Here is a 25729-nt window from a genome sequence, read left to right as displayed (position 1 = left end):
CTAAAAAAAAAAATCATACAGTAACCGAATCAAAATGGCACCAATCGGGGAGGGTGAATTTATTGGCGGAGAAGGACGAAACTGCGACATCCTCCGCCCAGGTGTGAAGCTTTGCGGGTCCGGTGTACCTCTGCTGCTCTGTGTTCGGTCAACAGTCAGCGATGGAGCGTTACGCTGGAGAACGAATGCGAATGGAATTCCTTCGCATTCCTACCAAACACATACATTGGTGCGTAAATGCGCGAGCGAGCTTTCGGGCTCCGTAATCAGGCGGTGTCCTCTCCCAAAGGGGGTTGGTTGGAGCTGAAGGAAAAAGGCTTACGGTGCCGGTTTGCGGGCTTGCGGTGGTTAGAAAACACTTTCTAATTTCACACCGATACACATTGGCCGCTCAGAGAGCCAACAACACGCTGAACGAATCGGCCCGTTCGGTTGCATGTGTTCGTGGGCGTGCGCTTGTGCGCGTTGGGGGTGAATGCGTACGGGGGTTGGATTGATAATGTGTTGTGTTGGTTTTTTTTTGTTTTAATTTCTGCTTCATTTCGCCACGCCAAGAAGCTTCACCGCATCGCAAAGCAACGCAGGGAAGCTTGAGGGCCTGGCTTGGGATTTGGCGATTTTTTCTTGCAACCTTATCGGTCTGCGTGTGTATGAATCAATGTATGCCCTCGCGATGTATGCACGGCCGGGCTATTCCGCATCCGCTAATGTTGTGGTTGAGCTTTTTTTTTTTTATTGCTCGTTGCAATCAACACGAACCGTGGGTGTGAAGTAAGTGAACAGTCCGTTTGCGGATTTCTTCGCAGCATGGCAGCATGTGGGCATTTATGTCGGAAGAAAAGTGAGCTTTCTTCCCGAGGAAAACTGAACCAGTGGTGACCCACCAATAATGGGTGGGCCGCTTTCGTAATTTTGGCAACATTACCATCCGACCCATGCGCACCATTTCTGGGCATGCCAGCGAGCTATTAGTCCACGTGAGACGCTCAAGTCACAATGATTCGCTCGGGCACACTTTTCGATCGATTCCGGTGGTTCGATCATCAAACCGTTGGCCCGGGATCGGAAGGCGAGTGGGCCGGTGGCCGGTTATCCAATCGAATTTCGATCGAATTGTTCGACCGAGCTTTTCCGGCCGCTGCATGGCATTATGGTGAGTGCAATTTTTCCGAAAGTCGCCGCGTAACGTAACGAACGTGTGGTCGCGCTATCCGACAAACATTACGTAGCACTTCATGGTGCTGTGATTGTCATTTCATCAAGGAGCGATGGAAAAGAGAGAGAGAGAGAAAGAGAGAGAGAGAGAGAGAGAGAAACAATGGGTGGTAAAAAAGGTACATGCACAAATTTAACGCATTTGCAGCTGGGAAAAGGTAAAAGTACGCTCCCGACCTGTTGGACGAACACCGGCTTAAATGCAAACGCAATTTTTTGCCAGCGTAAGTAAAAGGTCGTGGAGCTTTTGACCGGGCGAAGAAAATAGACGTTTTCCGTCCATCATACCTAAAAATTCGATCGTTGATGCTACCTCAGTGTAGTTTTTCATTTTTCCTCTTCTAATTGATACCTTTAAGCCCCTTAAGGCTCATCTTTTTTTGTACATGTGGCGATTAAATAACTCCCGACAATCGAACAAATTATATGCCTCCCTGAGGAGACCACTGCGTAATGAGACATTTTCCCCAACACTCGCTCATACTGCGAAGAGTTTACGAACCACGAATTACGAAAGCGAGAGATTAGAGTGAAAATATCTATAATCAAACGCAACCCAGCCTCGCTCGGGTGGTGTTAATATAGAAACAAACAGAAAAAAAGCAAACACCTCTTACTCAATTCCTCAGGTGTGTTACGCTTTTTTTTCTCTCGCGTTCCCCACTCGCCGTCTCACTTTACGCGGTTGAGAAGCTTTGTTGCGGTTCGTGAGGTTATTGCGGTCACCAATGGTGCTTTTGCCACCGGAAAAACGGTAATGTCGTCGGTGATTTCCACGATAAGCTCACCCACCCGATTTTCGCTTCACGGTGTCAACGTGCACGTGTCGTCTGTGTGGTGTTAAGCCGAGTCATGTGCTTTTGTGCGCAAAATAATTACGCCCCTACCATGGTTGCATTCATGCATTCGGTATGCACTTAGGGTGAGTCTGGTGGGTCGACTGATGCACCGCACTTGGTGCATGAGTTTTGTGAGACAAATTCTCACTAGCTCTCGAGAGAAATGGCGCGAAAGTACACCGTCGACCTACCGGCGAAGGTGTGAATTCGCACAATTACAGCCCGAGCTTGAACGTCGTAGAGCTGGACTTTGAAGGAACCTGACCGCCGGAGGAGTGATGCAATGGGGCGAGTGGCCCTCGGCAGGGCCAGCCGGTGTGTTTTTTTTACACAAAGGCGGAAGCGACATCCAATATTTGCCGTACTTTCGATTTCACACGAACGCACGTCGGCACGCGGTGGCACGGATTATGCTTGGACGGTTCGCCAGACGGAACCGTTGCGTTTATGATTGGCAGCAAAGCAGCAAACACACGTAAGGGGATTTTCTTGAGCGCATTTTCCACCCACCCAGGTGCGAAGGAAGCGTGCGGCCTTCCTTAGACACACTGTAGCGCTGTAACCGCGTTCCCGGAAGGCGGACTTTTCCTGCCAAGAAACGGCTCCCGGCTGCAGGCCAGCTACATAACTGCTCCATTTGACGAATCACGCAAGTGGAGTCCTTGTGCCGTTCGCTTCCACCCTTTTTTGAGGAGCCTTCGTTTGTGACGCCCGATCTCGGCAGGCTGCTTATTGGTAGAGCTCACGGTTACGCTTAATTGATTTCGACGGCAGACTTTACGTATGGGCAATTAATGCCGCTATTAAAACTGACGAACGAAATTAGTGAAATCTGGCACAAGGATTTCGATACCACACGCTAGCAGTGTGCGCAGGAGAAGGCTGACGGAAATTTTCTCTTAACCTTGGGGCGGGCACCACACATCCTTTGACCGCTAGCTCTCATCCTGCAGGTATGCCTAATGTTCGTTCGTGGTAACGATTTCATTTCGTTGAAAAGTGCCACGCTAAAGTCCCAATACTCGACGAATCCGCTGTCATTTCGCTTTGTGGCCTTGTGCTCATCTTGATGAAATGTTCTCTCGATGTTTTCACACACACACACAAAAAACATGACGCCTTGATTATGTCGATTTTGCCCTTTGACTTTGTCATAAAATCTCTGCCCTGATTATCGGAGGAATTGTTTACTTCATGCGTCCCAAGCAACGAGGTAATGAAAAATTGTTATTAAATCCGTCAACGTACGTCAGGAAATTTTGCTCCACGGTGGCTGCAACAGTCTAAAAATAACTGTTCACATCTCCGGGTGGCTCGAGCGTTACATCCAACACTTGTTTATAGTTTAGGCCGGACATGATTGCATGTCTATGTTGGGATTCTCGAGCCGAACTCGTCATCGCACGGCGGCGACCAACAGTGCAGTGAGTCGTTCTTTATTGGTCTTAAGCGGTCAGCTTTCACTACCAGTTACGGTTTCGTTGGTTCATACTTTCAACGAAATGTGTGCGACACGGTCCCAGAGCAGGGAGATTATTGTGTTAGATTATGTTTTGCTACCCGTCCCCAGCGCAGGCGATAACTGGATGGGATCATTAAACCAGCCATTTCGGGGACGCCATCTCGAGTGGCGTTCCACTATCAGGCGTTTAATCAAGACGCTGTTATTGGACCCAAGGGCACAATCGTTCCAAACGCGTCCCTCAAGTGGTTCTGCTTGGTGTTCGAGCACCCGCTGCAAGGGCCACGAACCGTCGATGGGACATCCGATAACTTGGTGCTCCCTGATGCACTGACCCAAACTTAGATAGCTCCATAGATTAACGAATTTGTGTTGCTTCTTCATTCCGCTCATCAGGCACGTGCTTTCGTTGTCGCTTTCGTTACAGCCCGAGGTGGCCAAGAAAGGATCAAAACCAACCTGGATCGCAGGATTTCTACGCCGGAGGAACTCATCAACTCGCCGACGTCGAACAAGCAGCGCTAACCGGGCAATCGACTGACATTCCACAGGGTGGGCACACACAATAGGCTTGGTGTGGGAAATCGATTGAAATCCCACATTCACCAGAATCACCCTCGCCGGTCTCGCAACACACCAAACAATCAGCCAACCTTTCCTGTTCGAGGCCAGGTGTGGCGGTAATTAGGTTGCGTTTCGGCACAGCGCAACTACCGGTCGGCGTGGCGGATGCGCTAGAACGTGTGCGCCCATGTTGGAATGCGTTCGGGTGCGCGTTTGATGTGCTCTAGTAAATTAGCTGAATGAGCGTACTTGGTGGCGTGCGAGTGTGCGTTCGAAGGGCTGGGCCGATCGGAGGCTGTAGCTCATCCGTAGTGCAGTCTATTGTGCTGTGATCTGACACAAAAGCGACAAACAAAAGGCGCCCGTAGCACGATCGAGGATCGTTCCTCGTCGGTCGGGTTGATTGGTCAGTGTGTGGGAAGTGTTCACCGGATGCGGTTCGGGTGACGTGCGTCGTGGTGAGCTGTCAAATTTTGTTTGATCGATCGATCGATCGAGCGTGCGTGCGTACGCGAGTGAGTGTGTGCGTGTGTGGTTTGGTGTGGATCCTGAGTGAAACGGGAGCAAAGATGGTGTGCTATCAGCAACCGGTGCCTGCCGTTGCTACCCGTGCCATTTGACAGACGCCGTGTGTCGAGGCGTCGAGCCAGACGCACAAACACAAACAGGCGCAGAAAGCGTCGAGAGCCTTTGGTCGGTTGAAAACAGTCTTTCTCGACGAAAACTCGACCTCAACTCGACGGTGATCGATTTACTTTGGTCGAGCCCCGCGTGCTATCAACAGCGTGTTGATGGGACAGAGCCGTTATCAGTGGATTCGAACGGCTTGAGTGGCTTGAGCCAGGGAACCTGCGGCATTACGCAGGTCAGTCGACGCGAGCGTGTGGTGAAAATAGGAAGCGGCGTTGGAAAAAGCGGAAGAAAAAGAAAGTGCAGTGCAGGTGGTACGGGAAATTGCAGCCTAAGACGCGCAGACGTGAATGAAAGTGGAATCCCTCTGCCTGGGCTTCCCATCGAACCGCGTGTCCAAGCCCCGCCAAGTCGTGGTGTGTGTGCTAGTGTATGTGCGCGAGTGCGTGTGTGTGCGCTTTGTGTGTGTATGTGTGTACGTGTACCTGTTTGGGTTGAAGTGTTGTGTTGTTTGTTTTATCGTTGCTCACGTGGTACGTCCCATCAGCACGTGTTCGTAGCCTCCTTGACGAATCTTGCTCCAGCAGCCGATCGATCGCGAGTTGCCCTTTTGAAAGAGGAACAAAATACTTCCGGCCGTCCCGGGATTGGTCGGTACGTCAAGGGTCTCTTTAAAGCTTGGAAAGTGACCGGAAGTTGCGGCTGCATCGGTGAACTTCACTGCTGGTGTAAGAGATCGCCCGATAGCCGGTAAGTATGGGGCCAGGGAAAATTGGATGCGATAAGAGGCCCGAGACGAAAGTAAGAGCAAACCCGGTCCAGGTAGTGATCGTTGAAGTTCACCCAAGGGCTCAAGTTGTTTCACCAGTCACTACCAGGGTGATGCAATCACAATTTTGAGGGTGTTTTTGTGTCTCACATCGAATGGGGTTACGGATCGTCACGTGAAACCCGCACAAGAAATCCACATGCAGGACACGAGGAAGGCGCTGTTTAATCAAGCACCCGTTCATCCCAAACAGAAGCGTCTATATTTAGCGTTCTCATAAAGCCACAAGGCCCCGGACGCCCTTCGACCACGAGACCCTCGCTTCCCGCTAATTGATCGATCCTTGTGTCGACGGTTTGACGGACAAACAACCACCGCGAGGAGTTAAATAATGCGCTCTAATCTTCTGACGGCCATCGGTATGGAAGGCGGGCACCAGATAAGGCGAGATTATGTCGTCAGTTTGAACTGCACGCGCGGGTTTGTCGCGCGTGCACTACGCATCGACGTTACGCACCACGCGTATGGTTATGCGATGTGCGTCTCGGCCAGTGCATGCGCTAATGAAACTCTCGACCGTGTGGCCGAAAGGCCTGTCTCTGAGTAGGGGTGCTGGGGGATGAAAAAAAAAAACGAAATAACCGACCTGTAACACCGATCGCGCCTCCCCGTCTGTCAGGGTGGGTCAGTACAACCCCCGGGGAAGGAACTCGCTTCCAAGCTTTCCCGTAATTGTTTTGACAGCTGAACTGTGGAACTGCTGCAGCTCTTGAAGCCCTCTCTCCTCGAAACGATCGTTCGCTTATCGGCGCCGACCCTTCGGTGGAAGCTTGTGGCCGTGCGGGAACAAGTAGCTGGTGGCGCGATCACGACACCGGCGGTGTGTGAGAGAAGAAAGAAAGGTTTAATCACTAAACCGAACCGCACCGCACGTTGTAACACTACCGCCACCGTTAATGGGCGCCTGTGCCGTTGCACCAGCGTCTTTGGTGCGTGGTTTTTTTTGCGCTCCGTTCCAACGCGCGTGATCGAATTTGAATCGAGCACGCCGGACCCGGCCGTTGGTGGCCTGCATTTTATTTTTTTACAACCTACCGCTCGTAGGAAGCGTGGTACCGATGCATGCGTACGCGTAACACAACCACCGCTGTGGTGCGCTTTGGGTTTTGTGGCGCAATTTTCATATTTTCGAAAGTGATTTCACCACGCCGGCCATTTCCGGTAGCGCCGGGGTGCCTTTTGCACCTGTTATTGCTTTTGGCACGTGTGCAGCGAAGGTGACCGGAAAAGGGCTGTGAAATGGAAGCGTCACTTGGCAGCGAAAGGAAGATTTGGGTGACAGGGAAAAACAGGGCCGAAAAGTGTGCCGCTAGAATCGCGAGTGTAGAAGTTGAATGGGGTCAGCTTTTGTTTCACTTTCGGATGCGAAAGTGCATGTGAGAAGGGATAGGACGGCAGGGGCTATCAACTATAGGTTCAACCAAATTAACCTGTGATGTACTGCGTATAATCTCACGAACAAATACAGGTGCTGCTGCGGGGGAACAAATGGAGTTGGAGTCTTAATTCTACGTTGACTCTAAATTTGGAATATTAATGTTTTGCTTACATATTCAAGCCAAAAATCGTGTTCTAACAAAATATCGAAACAATAGACAAAGGCTTTTTGATTGATACAGGTCATGAAACGAATTGTTTCATCACACAATCCTCGAAAAGTAAGAAAACCTATGTCTTCTTGAAAAAGCGATATGCAATATTGATAATGATTCACATTTTGTTGCGAGGAGTAGCGTGCTCCGTAATAATGTTTCGGTGTTTTACATAACGCTGCTGCGTAGACGGATGAAAAAGAATAATAAACTTATGTCGGGTGTTGCTAACTAAACATGCTAATGTGAGTAAAACAATAAATCAAAAGCAATATGCGTTAGCAGACTCACACAGTTCGATGGCTTGTTGTGGTCATTTTACACCGGCCAACTTACGAATGAATATGTATGCGCTACAAACAAAAAAAAACAAACCAAAAACTCCGTGCTTCTCGTGATTGGGAAAACCCACCCCCCAACAACACACGCTCATAAAATGCTTCCCTTCCAACCCGACGTTTTTTTTGGTTTTCCGCTACTGCTAAGCCCCAGCCACGTGGGGTGCATTTGCATGAGCGAATGAAAATCAGAAAACGAAAACAAACTCATAACCCGTTCCGATTAGGGCTTTCCATCCTTTCGCCCATCCCACGAACGGGTCGAACCTGTGGCAGGTTGAGCAATAGGGTTGTGGAACCGTGATGTCGCCACCTAGGACCACTCACAATGCGGTCCACTTGGTGCGGCCGATTGAGCCCCCAGCAAACGTTTCCGGTTTGACGGTAAACCGAAGAGCCGACGAGTTCAAGGCTGAGATTGTTTTCGCATCGTCAATCAAGTTTGTGGTGCGAGCAGAGCAGTCAACGACGACGAGACCCAGCATCCAAGCCGGTGCTGTCGGATGGTTGTGAAATTGTGGCCAGATACCGGTTTTGTGCCGCATTAGACGCTGGTACGGACGGTGAATGGCTGGTCGGGTATAGGTCTTTGGAAAGGCCCACGCCACGAGATGTGAGCGGTTTAGATGGCCGGAAGGATCGCTGGTGGCTTCACACGCCGAGGCTGACGTTTAGAGCGAAGGAAAAACTGCACTTCCAAGCGTCAGACGACGAGCAGGAAGTAAGTTCGTCATCGCATCGCAAGGGCCTTCCATTGATTGAGGAGGCCATCGTTATTGTGTGGTGTTGTTCTGACTCGCCGAGGGATGCACCTTCGCAGGGTGCATCGTAATAGCTCACCGATGGGGTGTTGCTTTGCGATAGAGCAGACGATCGTGACGAGGCGAGTAGTCGAGATCGAACACCTATTAGTGGCTGGGCACGCGGTGTTCATCACTCAGTTCGTGTCGTTGAAATCGCCACCCACGGGTAATGATGGTGATTATGGAGCGCTAGGAACAGGCGTGTATGTCAGTGTTTATCCTCCATGTGGATTCGCACGACTCGTTGAAAAATTGGCCGCGATTCTTGGGAGACGTATTTCCGCAAAAAAAAGCGAAATTGATAGCCCAGCTGTTGCTTAGATGTGAGCCGTTAATGATAGAGAATAGAATGTCAATCTTTGTTTCAGGCTTGCTATTTCCGTAAATGTAGCTCAGGAGGTACATTTGTTTGGAGTGTAAGCATTTGCTGTCTTACACGTTTATAAGTGTTGCCAAAGTTTTCCTTACACCTTCTATGCCGCTTCCAGCGAAGGAGTGGCTTTCGAAACCACCTGTAGCGGCATGACAAATTCGGACCACTCGCTTTTCCACCAGCACGAATCGAACGACCATTTCAAGGACCTCAAAGTGGGTTTTGGGAATTCCGGCACACAATGCAATCCCTCACTTTCATCCTCGCCAGAGGTTAACGACCAACCAAAGTCATCAGAGAAGGCTGGTTCTCTCGCATCATCGGCCGTGTGCGCGAGGTGGGGCCAGAAAATTGCACCGTTTCTATGGAAACTTTGAAATGGCTGGTTTTTTTTGCATTCCGAGTACCCACGACGTCTGGAGGACGTCTAAGGCGAAGCTCAAGCGATGCGAAAGAATTGTCAGACGCCGGCAATTGTGGAGCGATTTTCGTCGACTATAATTACGGGCCTGGCTTCGAGGAGTTGCAGCACACGCTAACCCAGTGTCGATCAGAGATCTGCCCCACTGATCCGTTGTTGTCGCCAGTGCGTTGGCAGCTCCCACGGAATGGTGGGTTTTGCTCACCCCGTCTGGCGCAACAACGGTGATCGATAGGCGATTTTTTGCCTTCTGCGCTTACCGCTAAACTACTGCAAGAGAACACGTCGTGCTAAAGCGAAGTTCGGACGTTAATCCTGATGACACAAACGCTTGCGCAAGTCCGCACCGACGATGTACTGACAAGCGGTCCGAACAAGACGACCTGTCTGGTGTACCGTTGAACGTAACGCAGTCGTCGCAGCCGGTCGAGCTATGTTGTCCAAACTCCCACCCTGTTCACCTGTTAGCGCATGTGCTTTGGTAGGGTTTAATCGGTGCATCGCTGTTCGGTGGATTCGATTGTTAGCATGACGCACGTGCGAATCGATCGCAGATACGCCGACGCTGATAAGCGCGAGTGCTCACTTAGTGGCTCGTGGAGTTGTTGCCCACTCTAGCCCACAAGTTGGGCATTCGTCTACCGAGATCGAGCCCCTTTGTGATTGTGCATCCTGGCTGGCGTCGGAGCTCGCCACCGGGCGAGGTATGATTTATTTTCAACCCATTGCTTCGGTGAGACGTGCGACGTCACCAAATTATCGTCCGTGGTCGATTGTGCTGCTTTGCAACTGCTGCTGCTGCTGCTGCTGCTTCGAGTTGCATAATGACACGCGCTGGTTACGTGATGGCTTTAGCAGGACCGAAATCGGCTTCTACAGGCGCTACATCGAATCGGGACATGTGGGAACTGGGTCGGTTTTTACATTTTATGTTGCCCCGACGCTATCAATTGCACGGGGTTTTGGGTCTTTGTCGGGCGACTACTAAACCTATAACAAAGGGACATCCTAGGTCTTTACTGATTTCGCCTTCGTGAGGTGATTAGGCCATGTCAGCTCATACTGTGGGCGGTTACGTTTCCCCTTCGGTATGAGTTGTATAAGAAGAAATAAATCCAACCATGAGATTGATTGAGGCATTATTTTTCTATTTTCTAAAGTGAAATTTGCATATTATGAGTTGTTGTTGGTATGCTCCAACGCCCACCACAGCTCGCAGTGGCGGTCTGCTGATTGATGTGTCATCGTTAACTGCCTCACAATCCGTGAGCCTTGTGCCCGGTTCGTGTTCATACGCTCGTTCAAGTCACTGGAGTCATCTGGAAGAAGCGACCTTCCACTAGCTATATCTCGCCCGCTCCTGCACTCAGCACATCTATGCAAAGCACCCAGCGCTAGTGTCGCTTCCGTTGCCGGGCGCAATCTTTCGCAGTGCCTCTTCGACATTTCAAACTCGTCAAGGACACGTGGAACGTGGTTCTAGTCAGCAGCAGCGCTAGAAACTACCTTGCTACCATGGAATCCATCTTGCCGAGGCGTCAAGCAAGTGTATATTGCAGGAAGTGCCAGCTCGTGTAACCGTTGCTTGCGAGCTCGCACGTTAACGGGGTATTTTCAGCATTCTCGATTTCCGCAAAGCATGCTCACGGATGAAAGAAAATCTACATCTCGGAGTAGGCCTCCGGGGAATCACTATTGCTCATGCATTTGCCATCCATGTCTTTTCAGGTGCTGCTTCCTGTGCTGGCTAGAGAGCTGTTCCTGTACAAAAAGCAGTGACATTCGGGAAGGTCAAAACCGTGCTCCACCAGGACACGGATTCGCAAAACTTCACTCGCCCACGGACCGGTTACCGAGCGGCACACTCGGTCCCACCAACACGGAATTATGTTAAACTGTACCGATCTCGCCTGCGTGCTGCATCATCACCATTTCTATGCCCATCTGCACCACCTGAAGCACCATCTGCAGGATGACCACGATCACCATGGGCACCACGGGCACGAGAGTCACGATCACCACCATGAAGCAGGTAGGTGCCATTTTTAGTCAGCTTCCCAACAGCGTGCCTCAGCTGGGGAGGCGCATAAAGTAACAAAACCTGTCCATGAATGGCGGCAAAGGTTAATGGGTTCTTGCGAGAATGTGCCGCCAGTGGACTGGTGCGGTGGTTTGGGATTAGGAAAATTAGCATCGCGATTGTGCGCGTGTGGCAAAATTTCAATAATTTTCACATTCAACCGTGTACGCCGTCGCTGGGTGCCGCCGTTAAGCGAAGATAGCGCCTGAATTGGAACTTAAACGTTGATAAGACGGTGAACGATGGCGAACAGGACGCCAAGAGCTCGTCTCTTTGCTACGGCTATGCTTTAAGGATGGTATTAGAGGGTTTTTCATTAGCTTTAACAGCCAACAACCAGCGAGAAGCTTGTGGTAGACGCAAACCATTTTATGATGCACTTGTGCCAGTATGTGCCGCTCTCACAATGCCATCCAGGGTCGGGGTTTTTATGCTCCGTAAATGTTGCTGCTGCTAGATGCAGGTCGTGCACTCGAAGCACGGTATTGTACGGTGGTGTGTGGCTTATGTAAAACCGCCCTGCACATTGTGTCAATGTGTGCCGAAACAAAGAGATATTCCACCGGGCGCGAAGCGAAACCCTAGCAAAGTACAGCGTGAGAGCTTGATTTTCACTTCGGTGATGCTTCATGTGCAGTTCGGAATCAGCCAGGTGGTGAGATTGAAGGCCCATTAGCCGTAAGTTTGGCTCCATTGTCCGCTGATTGTCCGTTTATAGTTTAAGTGCGGCTAATGGGGACTAAGCTTTCTAAACCTTTTGCCAACTGACGACCGTCGCTAGCAGCACATTCCCACCAGATAAGCGCTCTTAGAACGGAAACTGCTGTATGCGGGTTAATTTAGAAATTAATTACTTCCCTGTGGCGGAAAGAAAAAGTCCCTCTATCTAGATTACCGATAAGCTTACTCCTGTGGAGTGGAATGTAGCATGTTTCTAAATGCTTCCTCGAGGGCCCTTGTTCCGCCCGCGGCTCGGTTACATCCCTAAGCTATCACTGTGGCTTTAATTGCGGTGTATTACTGTTTCAAAGCAAATGGTGCCGCTTGGTCCATGGTTTTGCCAAGATTACACTGCCAATTCCATCGCGCCAGGCTCACCTATCTGTGGTCGGCCACTCTGGGCACTTGAAACCAACGGTAGACTTTCGATTTTAACGTCCGCAACCTGCCCGATCCGAGCTAGATCGTTGTCTTTAGGTGTTGTGTTTTTTTGCTCTCCCTCGCTTCCTTTGTTTCAGCTTAAATTTGAACCACAACGGAGGGCGATAACGCGACCACCATTACGCAACCGAACCGGTCTCGGGAAGCTGGAAGGCGACGTCCTGCCGATCGTTTCGATCGGTCCCTAGCTGCTGCCAGTGCCAAAATGTCACTATCAGCAGCGAAATGAAACGCCCGAGGGCACGTTGGGGGTCAAATTCTGAGACCGAGCCCAACCGGGTGTGGTCCAGCAAGCTGTGACGATCTGCAAACGTTGCAGACCCGTGCGTCGAACAGGCGAAGCGGAACGAAATAAGGTTAATGACTAGCCGGTCATTCGGTGACCCAGATGAACTGTCGTTTCGAATGGTGCATTTGCCCGTAGGGCCGTGGGGTGGTCGCGAGCGACAGAAAGAAAGCGAACGCAAAAAGGCGAGCGAGAGAGGAACACTCGCGATTGAGTAACACGTCCCCAATCGCGATGGTTTTTTTCTTTTTTTTTTTAGCAAGACAGTGTCTAATGAAACGCGCCCAGTTTAAGGCACGGATGGTCGTTGTTTCCACCCAAAATGAGACCACGATAATCGGTGCATGCTCGCTAGGCTAGCAAGCCGGAACTTGATCACTTTGCATCACACGGAACACTGCTGCAATGCGCCACCAGGCAATAGGCCATTTGCACATCTCGTTCACGATCGCCAGATTGCCAAATGTGTGCCGGTTTGCGGCATTCTCGCGCAGTTTGCAATGGCCTTCGAGATCGCGTTTTTTTTTATGCGGCACGTTTCCTAACAACCGATCGCACGCGGTTACGTTCTGAAACCTGCCCCCCTGCCAGGGGATTAGTTCCGCCGATCGGCCTCACCATCCGGGTTGCGAAATTCGTCCGCCAGCACCGGTTTTGGTTGAAGTTTTGGGGGAAGCGGAAGTGCGACTGTGTGCTCCTGCGGTGCAGACATCGAAAGCAGATACCCTCGGTAAGGGAGTGCGGGGGGAGAGGGGGGACTGGTTCCGGGAGAAGCGGGGTCGCAAACCACTAAAACCAATACGTCGTCGATGGTGGATGTAGCTCGTGCTCGATCTGGGGCGTCCGAAATGCTGGAATGTTGCGTTCAGAAAAGGAAGCAACTTTGTATTGGATCAGGTTCAGATTGCTTTGGGCTTTTCTGGACGGCTGGACTTGACAATGGGGCATACTCTGTGCCTGAGCACATTTTGGGAGGCAGGTTTTTCTAACATTCGACACAAGAAAGAGACCTTGACTGTGTCAGACCAGACCGTTTTTCTTCGTATTATAGATCACCCCTGAGCCTAGGGGTCGTTTTTGCCTCTGGGTGGCTTTGAATCCAAAATGGACACGTGCACATTCACAACACTAGGCTACGATCAGTCGCACAATACACGGTGGTGCTCGGTGAACTTGATATCTCACCGACTGCCCTTGGCGAGTTCACCATTAGGAGCAAACAAAACGTGGCAATGAAAAGCCTCCCGTGTTGGCTCGAGTACAGTCACACACACACGCACGCATGGTGGCTCTTCTTCAAACACGTTGGTTGCTTCTCTTTTATCTCATCTCTGCTGGACGGCATGCAAACATGTCAGCGTACAGGGTGATCCGCAGATAGCAGCACCCGGACTAGACCGGCTAGCTGATCGCGATAAACGAATCACGCCTGCCGCGTTGACTTTGGCCATCATCCCGGTGCAGGTTCAAGGAGACGTGGTACAGGTTGAACGGGCACCTACGAGATCGGTACACTTCCGAATGGGGCTTGAAACGCAAACAAACCGCAGGTGGATGAAGCGTAACGTCTAATTATGGGCAATGTGGGGCGTGACGCGTTCGTCGAGATGTGATCGGTGAAGAGGAAAGCGCAGTTCAACTCAACCAACACGCTGACAGATGTATGCTCCTGGGAAGGGTTTAAAGGAATTTACAAACTAATCATATTTCTCAGGAACACCGCAACACCTGTCTCCTGTGAAAGGGTGATAGGATCGATCAAGGACCTAGTTAGATTGCAAAACGCTTCGATTAACGATCGACCAGCCTTGCAGCAGCCCCGAACAGGAAAGACAAGTTCCCCTTCGGGCGGTCACTAGTTTGTAGAAATTACAAAATTGACATTCCTTTTGTGCGATTGAAATGGCGTTACGCCTGGGTTGCGTAACGTCTCAAAAAAAAAAACAGAAAAGACAGTACGACGAAAACGGCACGGTCGGTCGGTTCGAGAAGACAATTAATTTCCAACTGCCGCTTTGTGGTTTTGCCGCCCCCGGTGACACTCGCTTTTTTTTTATTTCGGGTTTGTTTCTCTTCGCGTAGTCAAACAAATGAGCGCTTGGGGCGCGCGAAACGATCAGGATCAGATCCTTTTGCATCGCACCGTCGAACAACCAAGGCTGGCCCTCGGCTTAAAGGTTTAAACGGATCGAGAATGGTGCTTTCGCGTCTCTCATCAGCAACACAATGTGTGGATTGTGCTGGTTTCGAAATTTTCCCCCTCAGGCCTACGCTGACACGGTGCCATTTGTCAAAGCGTGCCGCTGTTAAAGCTTTACACGTGACCTCTGGCACGCTTGTGTACGGCAATTTCTCTGCAAGGTCCTTTCGCCTCTGTTGCGCCTGAAGGACTCCCTAAGGCTGCGCTAGGCTCGGAAGGTCCTGCTCAGCGTTTTTTGACACTCTGGAGCGACATTTTGGTTCTCGACCGCCGTACGAAGCAACGGTAAGACCCTTTTAGATCCCTCAAAAAATCGAACTGCAACTCTGGAGCCGAGCTTAGGCGTCTTTCTAAATTTACCTTCACGCTTCTGATCGCTGTCAGAATCGGGCACGCACATGTTAATCAGTGCACCCAGTGACGTCTCGCCACAACGGGGCAGCGGAACTGGACGTCCTCGCGCGGCCATTACTAGCCACACAGGGACATGGGTGGTGCGTGTGTGGTGCGAAACCGAGGCGGGGCTCGTTCAAGATCACATCAGCGTTGACTCGGTCACCTATAGGCACCTCCGCGCTTGGAATGGCGCAACCAAGCGGTCTACGGGACGTGCGATTAACGCTCGATGTCACGAGACCTGCCAAGACCTGCGGCGAGTCGGAGCAAATGTCTCGTTACGCCGTTCACCACCGCGTGGAGTACGCGTTGCGCCATTCGTACGCAGGTGTGCCGCGTGTCGCGCCCGTTCCTGCGTACTACGCGTGTTGTGGTGGCGTGTAGGTCAAACGTCCGTTTGTACCCCGTACAAGATCGGTCACGCGGGTTGATCCTGGCCGATGATGGTGTGTGCAGCATCGCAGATCGACTGACATCATGCCAGGGCAGGAAGTTCGCTGGACCGGGACTAGCATGCGTGTGTGTGTGTGATTTCTAGAACATCCGCAAAAGGTCGCCAAAGGTGCCGTGGGCAGTGGGCAACCAAAGACCTGACACCATGGTTCGATCGAAAGCTAGCACAATCCGATCGGTAAGCTTGCCAGTGCACTTACAGCCGGTGAGAACGGAACACGTGGAGTTTCGTGGTGTTTTCGCGTGCATACGATCGCTTGGGTAAGCCAGAAAGTGCAACACCGCCTCGAGGAGCGGAAGCGAACGGAAGTAAGATCGCGAACACAGGTCGCGAGGTGAACCGTAGCAGCGCGTTTATCAATCAAACGGAAGCGCTTTCGTAACCTTGAAAAACACGCAGCACGCGAAATGCACCCGGGGATGGGCGGTCGTGTAACGCGTGGGAGCTTCGGTGGGAGCTTACAACACCATTAGGCTGATGTACCGCGTGTGAAGGGCCCTGGTGCATATAGGGTTTGCTTTCTTCCGGCTTGCCGTTAACGCCGCCACGATTAATCAAAAACAAACCCGCACAATGGACGCTCCATGCGCACCAGGTGTGAGCAGAACCGATCGAGTGATAGCCCTTCTCGTTCGTGCCGGGTTGTGGGAGCGAATGCGAAAGCATGTTGAACTGTACCTTCACAAAGGAAGGCACCTTGAAGTTCCTGTTCGGAACGTTCCAGAACGGTGAGCTGAAGGCTAGGGTAGCGAAGACCTTCGTCCGGATGTCCAGCCGGTCCTCGTTTCGTAGATCGAACGTTGGAGTCACCGTTCGGTGGCGTGCTGTGCTGTTCCTCCCTGTGTATAGAGAGGAACAGCCTGACGATCGAAAGGGAGATCCCTTCTTCAGGAATGTACTTTACAGCTTCATTAAAAATGCTCCACGGCCTTCGGGCACGGGAAGGCCATCCCCGCGTTCCGGCTTGAGGAGTTGAAGCTCGAGATCAGATCCGAAACGCTCACCCTGTGGTTGGAAAGTGGCCGTAAAATGTCGCCGTAAGTTGAAGGACTACATTCTTCGCGAGGCGAAACATGCCGCAGCTCTCATTAGCGTTGATTGCGTTCTTTATCGATCGTGCCATTTATCCCAGCGGAGGGTGTTACCGAATGTCCTGACTGGTTCGGGTTGCGCATAAATTCTTTTACTAAACGGCGAGAGCCTTCGCGGCGCTTGAAGGACCCACGAAATAAGAGAACATCGAGAGGAAGCTATGCAAGGCTCTTCGAACGGGTGGCAATATATTACAAGGTGCTCCAGTTCATTGGCTCGCAACCTCGGGAGGCGGAAAAATTGCGCCCAGCCGATGGTAAGCCGTTTCTGGTTAAATTTAGCGAGCTCGCGAAAGCGCGAACGAGCGGCAATCGAAATCCCTTTTTAAGTGCTTCGTTCACACTCGATTCGGGCATTGTGACATAATTGCAGCCCGTCTTGGGCGGCCAAAGTGGAACAATCGGTTTCCTTCACCGCGGTATGCCAGCAATTGGTTGCCGTTGGGAAACACAATCACGAGCATCATCCACGAAATGCATCTTTCGTTTGGCCGTTCGAAACGTGCGCGTGCTACACGATAGGCACGCACTCACGGAATCCTTGAGCGAACGCTTCACGGTTCGCTTGGGTGGGTCTGCAACGGACCATTGGACCAGTGTTTGGTGTTTCCATATTTCCATCTTTGGGCGCACGGTTCTGTTCTGGAGGGTGGAAAAGAAAAACGGAAACCGGTTTTCACCGCACGGGAAACGTGTCCGAAACGCGCGATTAGCATTTTCTCTGGTGAGGTGCAAAAATAGCGTTGAAACGTAGATCGAGCAAAAAAACCAAAAAAAAGAAGCTCCAACACAATGGCCATCAAAAGCGGTCGCTAATTGGGCGGACAACGCGAGCCCAATAGGGAGCGCCAACGGAACACTAGCGCCACCAAGCGAGCGCTAGTGCAAACGTGTGTGTGTGTGTGCTAGCGTGACTTACTCGCGATCACGAACGGCACGCTTCGTCACTTTTTCCTCGGTCACGTCGTCGAAGGGCCTTCTTCGGGGCCCATCTCGCTTTCCATCCCACCCACCACGGGTGGGGATGAATTCATTATCAGCCCCTCTCGAGATTATGCGGGCGATCGCGTGTGTCTGTGCACCGTGTATCATTTAAGACGAAGTGTTATTGTTTATTATTTATCTACCTGTCATTTTGGGTCCCCGTTGGTTTATGGACACCCGAGCGCCGTGGCATTTTGCGTTGACACATCCGCGAAGGTGTGCGAGAGGATCGCGATCGTGTTTGCGTCCTCAGCATGTGCGGCGGATTAAGTGGCCGTTCCCGTGGCCTGCTGTTCTGGGTTCTTAGCTCGTCATCTCGGGCACCATCCATGGCTCTGGCTAATCGGTGGACAACGATCGTATCGCTGCTTTCGGGCACGATCAGGCGCGTACAAGCGAATAAGAATGCTGGCATCAAAGCCCCACGCTAGAGATAGCGCCACTCGAGCGGAACGATGCTTCCTGTGGTGTGAGAGAGCCAGCACCAGCGCACCGTGCAGTGCCGGTGGCGCGATCGAGAGCGGTTGATCCAACGAGACGGTACAGATCGCGGTGACGGCGGTATGGCTAAACCGCCAACACACGCGTACGCACACGGAGCGGTACTCGTCGCACGGTTTCGGTCGGGCTCGGGATTATCAGTTGACGCAGACCGCGCAACGATACGGTAACGCGAAACGGTGGCGCTGAACTTCGCGCAGCTCGCCCACCTAAAGAGACGCCTGTTCGAGCAGTTCCGCTGGTACGATCGATACGAAAGCGCTAGATTCCTGAGGGACGTGTAGCACGTGGTACATGTGCGAGTCCTTGTTGCTGGCAGCAGCCCCGTTTAGTTCGCGCTCCTTGCCAAGTGCAAGGACAACCATCGTGATTGTGGGAGACTGGGTCACCCCTGGGTGTGGATAAGTGAGTAAACGTGATAAAACGAGCCGCAGTGTGATAAGGTTGTGTGATTTTGTGATATGCCCATGATGGCCACGTTAGTTAGGGGTGCTCAGGGTCGTTTAAGCTCACGTGATGCGGATGTCTTGCCGGTGAACAAGGGAAGATGATCTGAAGGCAACCACGGGTTCGAGATGTACTGGTGGCCGTCGAAAATGAGTGCTCAAACTGAGACGAAGCAGAGATATTTAACCAAAAGCCTCGTCAACGGGCGTGTCCCTGTGCGTGTCGATCGTTCCCATTTTCTGTCCTCAGACAAGCGTACAGACGGGCGTTGCATTGATGCAACCAATCAATCGGTACAGAAAAAACATGTCGTTTCATCGAAAATAAGCAGCATGACGCGCGGCCGTCTGGATTTAACCGGACCTCACTGGGGTGTTTTGGGAAATTTGGAAGGCTTTTCGGGCGCAGGACAGCGTTTTCGTGTGCGCAATTAGGATGATCGTGCACCGTCATCGTCCAATCGGGCGCGAACTGCGCGTTTTGCTCGCCCTCAACGCTCACACGTCGGCAGTCAACAACTTTCCGTGCGATCGATCGATCGAGTTCAGTCGACATCCCGCGTTGAGGCAGAAGTGAACAGAACGGTGCTTAATTTCGCTCAGGTCTGCTGAGAAAGCTAAAGCTCCCAAAACTCACCGCACGCAAGGATCACGAGTAAAAGCGTGAAAGGACCGCAAATTTGGAGGGCAATCGGCTAGCCGGCAAGCGGTGCGAAGGTGTGAAAAGGTTCTGGTGTTTGTTCAACTGGTTTGCTTAGAATTTCGAGCGTCAAACGGTGTCATGGGGATTCGTCGGGTGTGTTTTGTGTCGAATGTAACCCCACGAGCGGCCTCCGTGACGTGAGGTGTTAATCGTAATTGATGAATGATACATTCGGCTGACAAACAAAGGCGTCGCGTTTTCGCCCCGTTTTGGGGCGTAATCACAACGAACACATTTGTTCACGCAGGCACGTATTGTCGCCTGGTTTGGGCCAGGCTGGAGGATGCTGCCGAATACCGGCAGGGAAGATGCGGGAGAAAATGTTTGCCGATGATTTCATAGCTCGACACATGTCGGAAAGCTCGTCGGGCGGATGTTTGATCACCTTGTTAGCGCCTGCGCTTTTCGAGTTCATTATATTCGCCTGCACGTTGTCCGCAGCCCGGTTGTGGGGTGGATTTGTTTTGGATTTTAGGTTTTCGGAGGTCACAAAAAGCAGCATTCTCGCCCTCGCTTGGGCGCCCAACGCTCAATGCTTTCCTTTACAGCATAAGCGTTTATGTTTGCCCAAGCAAAAGCCAATCAAACGATACTCTTTCACTTTTTACCGATTTTTAATGCCGGCTAGCGAGCTGTGAAAACACGAAAAACTCGTTTCTTCACTCTCACTGAATGCCGAGGTGGTTAGTTCCGATCGTGCACGCGTACACCCACGAGGTCCATGAAAATGTATGAAATCTTACGAAAGCTGAGGCGTAATTAAAATGTGTCCAAATTTAATAGAGCATGCCCGGTCAGGCGGGCGCGACCATAGCCACGCGGGTGTGTGCCATTTTGAATTTACTTCCTCCATACGCTACCCACCCCCTGTGACTTCTTCATTTTCGCTCTCCTTCTTGCTGCCCATCTTGCTGCTTCCCGCTACATCCTCGTCCCGCTTTTCCACTCGCATCGGGAGCGTGAAAGTGACAACGCGATCTACACTGCACGATGCACGATCGTAAAACGACTCCCAAGGGTGTATGTGGTGAGAGGGAGGGGGGATGGGTGTGCATCCTCCGTCTGACCGAGTGCAGGACACACGGAGGAGAAACTGACCAAGACGCAAAAAGCTCACCGAGTTTGTGCGCTGGCCAGCGTGGTAAAGTTTGACGTTTATTGACAGCTGTAGACGCATCAGGCAGGCAGGTTTTCACGGGCCATCGCCACTCTGTTCGACGTCGGAAAACGTCCCCCAAGGGAGGGGAAGGGAAGCCGCAGGGACAAGGAAAGACAGTAAAGTGTGTGGATGTGCGTTAGCCGGTAGTGGTGTGCGGATCGTGCGTGAAACCGTCGCGGCTACGGCTACGAGTTCAAGCTGGATTACTTCGGATATAATGTCGTCAACGAGCTGCCCACCACCAGCCATCAGCCCGCGGTGGCGTCGAGCACAGGTAAGCGGTTCTGATCGAGCTCCAATTAGTGTGACACAGGACAGAGAGAGAGAGAGAGAAAGAGAGAGAGAGGGTGCTTTCGTCCTACCAAACCCCCAACGCACGCAAAACCAGTGCGTCTTCGGTCAGGGTCAAATGCAACAGCTGCGCTTGCGCCGTGTGTGCTACTTTGCGCTCTTTGCACCTTTGCGCAATTAATGCACTCGCTTACGCATCACACAAGGTGGGGGAGGAGGAGGTGGTAGGAGGAGGTCGTGGAGTGGGGGTGAAGGCGAGCCCTATCGGGTGGTGCGTGAAGGCGCGATCGAGTGCGCGAAAACGAGGAAATAATTTCAAAACTCAACTGAGGCCGGCCTCAACCCATTCCCGGCATCGATCACCGGGCACGATCGCTTCTGTTTGGTCCAGCTCGAGCCCCAGGTGAGATGGTTGGGTCAGTTTCTGGTTGATCATTTTCAATATCGTGACCTTCACCCCGCCTGGTGGCGCAGCCTTCGTCGATGGTGGAGTCTCGCGTACGCGTGAGCCATATTTCGCGCCAGCCAACGATCGCTAGCATCCATCATACTGCGCTTGGGAAGGGAGCATATTCGCTCACAGATTGCTGATAACATTGTGCTGGCACGTATCTCGCGTACGCGGCACGTAAAAAGAGGCGGTTTCTTTCTTCCTTTTGTTGTTCTTTTTTTTGTTTTTTTTTGTGCCTCATCTCGTCTGATTCCTTGGTGGACGTTAAAAAGGCTCATTTTTTGGATTACTTATCACGCGTGAATCAACGTCGTTGCGAGGAAAGAACGATTGAAAGTATGACCTCACTCGTGGCTGTGAGTTGGTGCAGCATTTATTGCGACATTTACAAAACCGACCCAAAATCGTGGTGACGTGGTTCGTATGTGTTATCAGCTAGTAATTCGCTTTTTTTCGACCCGTTTCATAAGCTGCTTCAAGTAATCCAGAACTTTACAACGAAATAACGAACGTTGGAATGCTTACGCACTTGAAATGGACGACTCTCGCTTTTAGCGAGGAAAAAAAACCAACATCTTCCATGGTACTTTGATTTGTTTTTTTTTTATACTTTATATAGCAAGATCGATTCGGCTCGCTCGCGAGCCGTCGCATTAGCATACCGAAATGAGCCTCTGCTTCCGGTATTACATCAGCAGCAGAGGAGCGATGGAGAAGGAATTTCCTTTCATATGCCAAATCTGGCATCGAGTGACATTAAGCCAATCAAACCGCGCTACCAAATCCAGCGAACCAGCGCTGTGCGAATAAAGAAATGATCGGTGCTTTGTAACCAGCGTTATGGGAACGATCGAAAGAGCACCTCAGCAGAGTCAAAGCCGTTGTCGTCAAAGGCAATCTTTTTGTCCGGTAAACGATTCCTGTGCCCGCCGGCACAATTTAGTAGCCGCCCGATTGGGATGTAAATTACGTTTTGTACACTCGCGCGGATGTGTGTGTGTGTGCTTATGGCAATGGTAATTTATTGCGACGGAACAATCACCGTACTAAAAATGGATAATCGCTACTCATCGTCATCGTCGACGAAGCTCTCCTGGACGGTCAGGCGACCTGCCACCGGTTGAGCTGGACGGAAGGAAAGCTGGTGACCGAGAGAGAGAGAGAGAGAGAATGAGAGAGAGAGGGACAGAGGAAAAATAAAATGGTGCTTCAAACAAAATAATGGAAGCAATTTTCACTCGATCCACTCGGGCACTGTGTTACTGGGGAGGAAAGTCCACCGGGTGGACCGGATGGTGAGGGGTGCGGTAGATTGGAAATAGAAGATAGGGTTCAGGAGGAAGGGAGGATAAGATAAATTGCGCCCGATACAGTTCACGTGTGGCAGAACGTTCGCTTGGTGCGGTGTATTTACGGAACAAGCAAATAGACTCGAACCGACGGATGGGGCGGAAGGTGAGTGAGAGGGGTTGGAAAACGCGACAGTCACGGAAACGGACATTTTCCGTGCACGTGGACCGCCTCCAGCGGCACGAGGGCACCCCATTTTCCCTGCCCCTCGCGCGAACACGCCACAGGGAGGCACAATTAATTGCCGCCCGTAAATGAGTTTTCACTCTCGTATTTTGGAGGCATTCGGCAGTTGCGGGGACGAGCCACGGGCAGGGGGACGTTTCGCTTAATTTAATTTCACAATGGCCCTTAGTTTTACGAGCGCACGAGACGGTGCGGTGAGATTTATTTACATTGCCTGCAGCGATTGGGAAATGAAAGACTACAACGGTGGTATAAGCCGGGAACCCTCTCCATTAGCCGCTAGAGGGCGCTGCATGCGTTCACGTTGCTACCGATGATTGCTGAGCCATGTGCGTTTAACGATTTAAAGCCCAAATGTGATGCATGCCATGGCACGAACCAAACATGATGCGTATTCGAACCTTCCGCACACGTTGCTGGCCATCATTCTGTGCCGAGGGCCATCTTTCGAGGCCGAAATTAGTTGGACAAACTGTGGACAGTTTGGTGTTGTTGGCCGTATGGTGACGTGCGACTGACATACACACGCACAAGGGCATCATTATGTTGAGCTGCCGTCTAGATGCATGTTACGGTACATGAAACGGGCGTCAATTCCAAAACGCCACCGATCGCTGCAGCCAAAATGGGCAAAACAATCACTTTCAGAACGCAGCGTGCGAGCGAGCGAACGAAAATCGTGACCCGAATATTAAACCTGACGGACCTGACCTCCAAATTCTTGCCACCAAACTGCTGCCGCCTAACCGAACCTGTTCTCTGGCTCGTGTGGCGTGCGGAGTCGCTCCGCTTTGCTGCTGGTCCATTTGCGTGTGGGCCATCGATGTTTAGCCATTACGACGATCCTTTACTCGACGCCCGGGTCTGGCAGCTCGGTATCAGAGTCGTCTCCCTTCGGGCGGCTGTTCACGGTTCCCTTTTTTAATTGCATCGATCGTTATCGCCGCCCTGAGGGAGCTCCCTAGGTGAAACGGGCGACCTTGGCGAACAGGGCACGAAGGTGCGCTCCCGATGTGCACAAAGCCAAACGTCGGAACAATTAGGCGGGTATTAATTGCAGGTTTTGCTGCATCGTTTCGTGCCGGCGTTGTTTCGAGCACACCCATGAAGGCTTCCGTGTTGGATCGACGAACGCGCGCGTCATCAGGATCAACTGGCCGTCCCGTGTGTGTAGTGATTTATCATCGAAAGCTGCGATCGAAGAACCGCTCCAGGTCGAGTGGCCGGATTCTGGGAGCACCAATTTAGTGACGATCGCGGGAATGGAGGCTTGGAATCAGATCAGCTTCCCCGTCACGGTAGGATTCATGCTGGCTCGAATAAACGTGAACGTTCTGCGTGCGTCGCTAAATGAAACCGGCTTGAGGTAGAGCTCTCGCGAGCGTATCCTTGAAACAGGACGGTCCGGCCATGAACCGCGAGTACGGATCTCGATGGAGAGCGGTTGGATCGGGCGCTCGAAGAACGAGTCCCACCGGCAACCGGACTACATGAAGTGCAGTAGGTAGCCCACTGCCATAATGGAGGAACTTGCGCGATGGATGGATGGATGGTTCCACGCAGGACATGCCGCACCTCTTCAGCTCCTCGCCCCGTGAGGAAGGCTCCCAAATCGAACGGTGCTTCTTCCTTGCATCGCTTCTTCGCCTCGGTTGGATCGCTAAGGACGCCAAAAGCCGGTTCAGGGGGGTTGCATTTTCTTCCGCACTGCAACCGCACCGGGGGCGATCTGTGTTCATGTCCTGTGGGGCTTGCGAGGCGACCGAGGAACGGGACAGGGTGGTTGCGAGCCCGTTAATGACAGACCTCCGCGCCGAATAATGCGTTCGATGAACCCACCGTTGGTCCCGCGACGTCTCTCGGACGCGCCGGAACGGTGTTTTTTTACGTTCGAAAATGCGAAGCACACACCAAAAAAAAAAATAAGGCAGAAGTAAAAACCGACGAACGTGCTGCTGAAAGGGCGATTGAAACCCAAAACGATGTACGCTGCATAATCGTTTCGGGGCGTGTGTGGTGGCGTGTGGACAGGGGAACATCACGTGATCTTCACCGCGTAGAACGTACACGAGCAATGGCGGCTCAACGTGACTCGATTAATGATGCCACCCGATGCAGGCTAGCTGGCTGGCTGGGTGGTTAAAGCACTTCGTTCTGAGCGAGTGACTCGAACGAGTGACATTTAGCGCGTCGAGAAATGCGCGAGTACACTTTCACTTTCTCTCTCTCTCTCCATCTGTTGGAAAGGGGGCGGTTTCGTTTGCAACACTCTAGTGGCGCCTGCGAGATCATTTCGCGGGAACTCAATTACGTGCGTGCAAGGTTGCGCGCATCGGTCCAAATGTCAAAATCCCAGACGATCGTGTGCCGATCGTAATCGAGCTCGCAGTCAACGCGATCTGTCATCTGTCGTGGTGGCGTTGTATCGTGGCGCGATCGATATGACGCGCCAAAAGGGTGACCATTTGTCATTTCGCAAGTCGTCGCCTTAAACGAGCCACTGGAAGCCTACACGGGGTGGAATTTGCAATGCAAACGTCGTGCTGCTCGGCGCCGGAGATAGGTTTGGGATGCGTCCTCTCGGTGGACGTTCGTTCTCTTCCTGGGGAACAAGTCTGGTACCGGATCGGTGGATCAGATCAGCGTCGTTGTGCGAAGCGACGTTCAAATATTTAATAGCAGTCACTGTTGGCATTTATGTTTGCAGGCTGCAATTATACGATCGGTGGGTTTTATTTGCGCTCACAACGTGGCTGGATGGTTGATGAAAGCGACACTGCTCGTGATGGGGTGATTTTAACGGAAACGTAGTATGTTTTGGTGGTAGATACGCAACACACGAACGTGCCAACAGCACGGACAATCTGCTTCATCTATCTCAAGGAACAGAAAAAAAAATCCTCGCTAATTCCCCATCCAACACA

General features: G+C 51.7%; 1 protein-coding gene across 1 annotated transcript in view; it reads left to right on the top strand.

Annotated features, from left to right (window-relative positions):
- The first annotated feature begins 10953 nt into the window (after positions 1-10953).
- LOC128732224 (histone-lysine N-methyltransferase Suv4-20) overlaps positions 10954-25729 on the top strand; it is a 53604-nt gene continuing 38828 nt past the window's right edge. Inside the window, exons 1-3 of the mRNA XM_053825399.1 lie at positions 10954-11098; positions 11784-11824; positions 20726-20801. Of these exons, the coding sequence (XP_053681374.1) occupies positions 10954-11098; positions 11784-11824; positions 20726-20801 (262 nt within the window). The remainder of the gene's footprint in view (positions 11099-11783; positions 11825-20725; positions 20802-25729) is intronic.

The sequence above is a fragment of the Anopheles nili genome, chromosome 2 (genome assembly GCF_943737925.1).
Source record: "Anopheles nili chromosome 2, idAnoNiliSN_F5_01, whole genome shotgun sequence".
In the NCBI taxonomy this organism is placed as follows: domain Eukaryota; kingdom Metazoa; phylum Arthropoda; class Insecta; order Diptera; family Culicidae; genus Anopheles; species Anopheles nili.
This window is presented reverse-complemented; position numbering and strand designations above follow the sequence as displayed.